Source organism: Macrobrachium nipponense, chromosome 9, assembly GCF_015104395.2.
Source record: "Macrobrachium nipponense isolate FS-2020 chromosome 9, ASM1510439v2, whole genome shotgun sequence".
Lineage (NCBI taxonomy): Eukaryota > Metazoa > Arthropoda > Malacostraca > Decapoda > Palaemonidae > Macrobrachium > Macrobrachium nipponense.
Genome location: NC_061110.1, coordinates 43665389 through 43672888, shown reverse-complemented (window position 1 = coordinate 43672888; position 7500 = coordinate 43665389). Strand labels below are relative to the sequence as shown.

General features: G+C 35.2%; 1 protein-coding gene across 1 annotated transcript in view; it reads right to left on the bottom strand.

Moving 5' to 3' along the window:
* Positions 1-3674: 3674 nt before the first annotated feature.
* LOC135218057 (uncharacterized) overlaps positions 3675-7500 on the bottom strand; it is a 106818-nt gene continuing 102992 nt past the window's right edge. Inside the window, exon 4 of the mRNA XM_064254201.1 lies at positions 3675-3743. Within this exon, the coding sequence (XP_064110271.1) occupies positions 3675-3743 (69 nt within the window). The remainder of the gene's footprint in view (positions 3744-7500) is intronic.

The window sequence follows — 7500 nt, the reverse complement described above, 5'->3', positions numbered from 1 at the left end:
AGGTCTCCCTGTCCTAACCCTCACCATCTTCCTGACCTTGGCCCTTTTTTACCTGACCTAGTCCCTTGCATTTTGTCGGACGCTCGCGTTCCCGACTCCACATCCTTCCACCTGCATTTCCTTCGAGTGACCCTCGTCTTTCCCAACCCACGTGTATTTTCATTGTTATCCCTATGTCTGCACCTCTCTCCCAGCATTCAATGTTTCTTTTAGGCTCCTGTTGAAGATTAGCAGCATAGATGAAAGATTCGAGACGAATCACCGCATCAAGAAACTCAAGTCTAGTTTTGAGAACAACTATCCCGTTTGGACAGGATGATTCATCAAATTGCATTTCGCCTTAGCCAGTAATTGCATTAGTAATACACCATCCAGTGCTTGTAGAAGTTTGCCCTGCACTTCGCCTATCGCCCTGTTGCAGTATTCATGAAGCTGAAGTGGCCATTAATCCTAATAAGTACAAACTTTGCATCGGAACTCGGTCTATGAGTCTGCCTGACAGCTGCATGCCTGCTTGGTCCTTGATGCCTGCTCAAGACACCATTGATGAAATTGTTGCTGGTTCCAACCTCTGGTGAAGCCCTGTAAGCAACCCATGTCCTTCTGCCAATGGCCTGGTTCAGATCAAAGTCCATCACGCCATGGTCTAAGGTAGCTGAAAGAAAACATTGTTCTGTCAGCCCATCACCACCTGTTCTTAGCACTTATTCCTATTTTCAGCTGTGTTTTCTCCTATCATTCTCATTCCTAGAATTAACATCTCCATATTAAACTCCAGTGATTGACTAATTATGCATTAATAGCAGTGATCACACTTTACTACTTTAAATCTATTTATGCTCAAACACATTTCACATCATATAGAAGAGTTAATATTGTAGAATATTACATACGCTGTACCAGCATTTCATTGTCAAATACTTTGCAAAATTGTTTAGACTCCCCAGTTTTGTGCCTTCTTCTGTAGATCAACAGTGCCACTCACGTCACTCTACCAGTGCCAAGCTTGCGGTTTTATACCCTTGAATTCCAGCGACGCCTACACTCGCTTAAAATGCTCTACTACATAGTGTAATTTTGTGTTGCTAATTTTAGTGATCTGTACTTTCCTGCACTTATGTGACCCCGTAGGATAAGTGTTTTCCTGTTAATAGCAGAGTTAAAGCACAAGTGCCATGGAGCCAGACATAGTTCCTGTAATTACATATCTTCTGATTGCCCTTCTAGAATATCGATTTGTGTAAAGAATACGCGTTATATTCATTCCCTATATTTGGAAGGTAATTCTGGTTGTTCCGATAAGGGTTTATTTTCATTTGTCTGTTCATAGTCTGCATAATAATACTCAGGAAAAGCATAGACTGCACTCAAGAAATATTTTGAAGATTCAGAATGTTGCATTTAGTAATTTGCCTTAACCATGGCACTGCAACTATGACAATAAATATATATATATATATATATATATATATATATATATATATATATATATATATATATATATATATATATACACACACACACACATATATATATATATATATATATATATATATACATACACACACACACACACACACACACATATATATATATATATATATATATATATATATATATATATATATATATATATATATATATACAGGGTGGGCCAAAACTAGCCTCACAGTTAAAACATAATAAAAAATAATTTATCAAACGCATAAAATTTTTCAGACATGAATAAGTGGCATATTTAAGAATGAGTGACATGAAAAGGATAAAAATAAGTAGCATGTATTAATGGCACAGTATTAATTTTCTATTGAAGAGTACTTTGAATGAGAAACAGTTCATGAAGTAACTGTGAGGCTACTTTTGGCCCACCCTGTATATATATATATATATATATATATATATATATATATATATATATATATATGTATGTATATATATATATATATATATATATATATATATATACACATATATATATATAAATATGTATATATATATATATATATATATATATATATATATATATGTATATATATATATATATATATATATATATATATATATATATATATATATATATACATATACATATATATATATATATATATATATATATATATATATATATATATATATATATATATATATATATATATATATATATATATATATATGTATATATATATATATATATATATATATATATATATATATATATATATATATATATATATATATATATATATATATATATATATATATATATATATATATATATACAAATATATAATCGATTGATTTAAAACAACGAAAAATTTTAAAACATGATGACAATACGAACAAAGTTACATCTATGAAGAAAAAGTTAAACAATGAGGTGCTAAGTACTTTTGCCTTATTACCAAGACTTGGTGATAGAAACTAACCGGTATACAGAGACAAGGGCGAATATATATTGTGGGTATAAGTCCTAAGGGAATAGAAAAAGTTTGAGAGATTACAGAACTGTCAACTGTCTACCTTTTAGTAATCCTCTTTATATTTTCTTTCAAATCAATCTCATTTACAAGTAGGAAGGGTTAAAAAATGCACGAAGCTGTTTCGGAGGCTAATAAACAAGATCCTGGCAGGTATAAAAAATGTTGTCGTATATCTAGATGACACAGTTACCTAAGCCCACTTGTGGGAGGAGCACCTACAGATCCTTGACCAAAATCCTCGCTGCCCTACAAAAAGCCGACCTGGTTAAAAACCTCAAGAATGCCAGTTCGGGGTGGCCGAGATCACATATTTCAGCGACCGAGTAGGAAACTGCCTAAAGATGCCAACATCCGAGGACCAAAAGGTTAGCTCAGAGTTTTGTCGGGATGGTCCAGTACATCCGATGGTTCATTCCAAACTTTGCTGATGCAGCCGCCCCTATATCTAACCTCTTTCGTGGCAAACAGCCCTTCTGCTGCACAACTGAGTGTGAGGGGGCATACGACAGTCCCAAGGCAGTAGTCATCAGTGAACTAATTCTCCATGCACCCAACTACGAGCGGCCTCTCTACCTGGCAGTTGATGCTAGTGACATCGGCATTGGGGGAGTCATGTTCCAAGAAAAGGATTATAGGTACCCAGCAACCTACTATTCCAAGACGCTTAATTCTGCTCAATCTCGGTACAGTACCAAAGAAAAAACTTCTGGGTATGATTCCGGCCATGAAACAGTTCGAGTATTATCATGCTAATCATAAATTCCCTTTAACAGTCTTAACTGATCATAATCCCATCGAGTGTGTGGCGGCATTCGGGATCCAAATAAAACGTTTAATGCGTTGGTGCATCGATCTCCAAGATTACAATTGGAGAATCGAACATTTCAAGGGGACAGACAACAAAATCGTTGATGTTCTTTTCAGGCATCAGAGCTAAAGCCCCTATCAATGGCTACGCCCCGCACCCCACACCCCGCCTCCCGCTGAGTAACGTGGCACTTTCTCTAGAGTGATGAGTCATGTTATTTCCACTCAGCATAACTTCCCTAGTAAGGGTGAGATACTTCCTTCTTTGGTTCTATAATTTCTCATTACTCATTCCTCTTGTATCATAATTTTCCTGAGTGCCAACCATCAGATTGCATGGCCTCCGTAAGTCCCTGACTCTCAAACCATACAGTTACTTGTATGGCACTAACTTGTACTTAAATTAGAGCCATGAGGCTCTCGCAAGGTGCCATAAAAGCTCAGGACATTCTCAATCTAAGGAAACAGCACACGGATAAAGATAAATGGAAACAAATTCCAAGCATATGTCGCATCGTTTACTGTCTCATTTGCCATAACAGTATGACAGGAATGGCAAGCAAGAAATAGGATATAAGAGTAAGACAAACTTTAGTGTATAATGAGAGGAAAATAAGAAACACTTAATTAAATAAGCAAGACAATAAGCTCAGCGACCAAATGTGAATTCCATATATGTGACAGAGATTAATGGAAGAGCCGTTTGGAAGCAAAGGGAACAGTATACAGAATCAATGGCCCACAACAAAGATAATCATATATACAGGTGAACTCAGATAATCAATAAAACTGAAATGACAAAAACAAATAAGATACACTGCTGCCGGTTAAAACTTACAATAATAATCTATTAAGCAGCAATCTCATCATAGGAAACGAGTGATGTAAGAAAAAGCCAATAAAAGCTGATGTATTGCCACTAGGGTATGGCAAAACGTGGAGACTTACAGTACTTGTGATCCTATCACCCACGAACAAAATGAATGCAAAGCCCTTGTGGATTATTTGTAGTACTAACATATTATCGTTCCGGATGACTAAAAAAAATGAGGAATTGACATAACTTCAGCCATCCTTCCTGACTCATAACTTCCAAGCAGTTGCATCGTTTTCGATTGTTACAGCTCATTCCTCCACATAGTATTTATACTAAATATTAAGTCTTGTATATCATCTGAGACCAATGATCATTGTATTCTGAAATACATCAAAGGACCTCCAGCCTCCCGATAACTCTGAAAATAAAATATTGGCCCTTTCCCAAAAAATGTATCTCAGTTAGAGTGCTACATTGCCCTTATAATTCCGATTAAATATCTTTTACTCTGGTCCACAGAGGGGGGCTATTTTATGAGTCGGCTGAAGGTTCCTTGTAAACTAAAGAGGATTAATCAACTTCCTTTTCTGGCAAAATGTTGATTATTAGTGATGAGTTTTAAAACACGCCGAGTTCCCCGTGGCTTCCTGTGTCCAGAGGATCCATTATTACCACTTAGGACCTGTAGGGGACTAGTGTCGACAGTGCACCTCACATTTGCACAGTAGGCATTACTTTTACAGCCTCCCTTTAGCCCTTAGCTGCAATCCTTTTCATTCCTTTCACTGTACCTCTTCTGTTCATATTGTTTCTTCCATCTTACGTTTCAACATATAATAAATTGTTTCAATATTATTTTCAGATCTGAATGACCTCATAGGTCCCAGTGCGTGGACTCTGGCATAAATTTTATATTCTATCCCAATAGCCACCTAGGATGCGGATTTTCTCTTAGAATTTTGGATAACATTGCACGCGGTACCGAATTCATTTTACTAGCACTATAATTTTTATAACTAAATTACTACTTGATAATTATCAGTTCACAGATTTCATATATTTCATTCTCGTCCCTCGTTACTTTTTATCTAGAATCTTTTGTTTCTTGTTTTTCTTTTGTGATATCTTATTTGGGCATCTTATTCTTTTCTACTAACGTTTGTTAGTTTTAAACCTAGATTACTGTTATGGTGTGCAACAAAATATTTAGAATTACTGAACTTTTACCTGGATTTTTTGTCTTTTACAACCCTGTGTACACGATGTGTATTTACCAATTAAGCTTTATTGAAAAATGAAGAACTTTCCTTAACAACACATATATTAACAAACTTATGAAAACTCTCTCTCTCTCTCTCTCTCTCTCTCTCTCTCTCTCTCTCTCTCTCTCTCTCTCTCAACTGAATAATTTGATACTTTCTGGTGGAATATTACGCATGATTTTGATTTACTTAAATGGTCTTCATAATTGCAAAGTTTTTACGACATCTGTAATAAATGAAATCCAATGTAGTTAGTTAAATTTGTAAAAACTGCTTTCCTAATAAAAAAAAATGCCATTCTTTTGTTGTAATACCAGTTTGTTGTTGTTGTTGTTGTTGTTGTTGTTGTTGTTGTATTGCTGAGGGTGTTCCGGGCATTTAAATGTGCCATTCTAGTCTTAAACGGTGTTTCGATCTCTCCCCTTGTATATTATTAATACAATGAATAGTTTTCCATTCTTTTTCTTGATACGTATACGGATACATTTCCTGTTTAAGGTAATATAGCGCACGCCTTTTTATACCTCCTTCTTCCTCGTTCATGAGAGGTAATTTCTGGTTAATTCCTTCACTAAATGGCTTATTCCTGTTTATATACGTTTGTTCTGTTAGTTTTTCATGTTGTAAGCCATACATACATACACACACACACACACACACACACACACACACATATATATATATATATATATATATATATATATATATATATATATATATATATATATATATATATATGCATGTATGACTGGTAAAAATGTTCTGTTACAACAGAATTCCATCTAATAAAAAGAGCCCATAAAAACACCAAAATATAGAGAGAAAAGTACTATATTTCAGAGACTGCTGTCTCCCTCTTCAGGTAGATTAATGAGAAAAGCTTACAGGCAAGCCAATTTAAGTCACCCCCGCTGATAATCTTCCTCTAATCATCTTAAGCGTTGGTTGAATGAAAATCTTGTTAGCATCTGAATCCCATGCTCCTTTTGAGATGTTCATTACCTGCCTCTCTTTTATTAAGGCCGATTCCATCATTTGACTCTTGTACCGCAGTTGCTGCTATAATCATATGTGACAAATTCCAGTTTATTCTATGTTATGTTCATTTATATGGTTAAAAATAGCTGAGTTCTGTTGTCCATAGCTAACTGACCGTTTGTGTTGTATTAATCTCTGGGGAAGTGATTTACCTGTAAATCTGATGTGAGATTGGTCACAGTCCTGGCATGGGATCTCATAGACCCCAGTGTCCTTGGGAGATGTCTTTTGTTGGACGTTAATCAGGTATTTGGCTAAGGTGTTTGGGTAGGTAAATGCAAAGGGGTTAGATTTTCCAAGGGTGTGGGTTACTCTCTTGATCGTCTCCAGGTGAGGAATTTTTATTTTATTGTTGGGTGTGTCTCTGGTCTTGTCTTTAGGGGTCGGTAGAAAATTACGTTTGCTTTGTGAATTGCTTTCTCAATTATATGGTCAGGATACTTTAAAGACAAAAGTTGCTTATGAATTAGTTCTAATTCTTTTTCCAGGAAATCTTGGGAACAAATTCGTAAGGCTCTTAAGAATAGGTTGCTGGCTACACTAATCTTGACGTAGATTCCCTATTCACAAAAGTACCAGTACAGGACGTTCTTCAGTTTTTGAGGGAAAAATTATCCCCCTATTCAGATCATTTCCCATTGGCGCTTGACAAAATAATAAAGTTAGTTGAATTATGTGCATCTAATAACATATTTTTATTCAGGGAATAATTCTACAAGCAAAAATTTGGGTGTAGTATGGGTAGTCCTTTAAGTCCTGTTTTAGCCAATCTGTACATGGAATATTTTGAATCTACAGTAATAAATGCAGTAAAACCCAAAAATATGCTGTGGATGAGATATGTAGATGATATTGTAACATTCTGGGATAATAGGTGGGGCAATTTTAATGAATTCCTCTCAAAATTAAATGCATTAGTGCCCAGCATCAAATTTAAAGTTGAATGGGAAACAGACAACAAAATTCCTTTTCTTGATGTTTTAATAATCAGAGACACGACAGAATACAAATTTACCATATACAGAAAACCAACGTTCTCACTTTCATACATTCACTACTTTAGCTATCACGACATTGCTATCAAGATAGGTGTAGC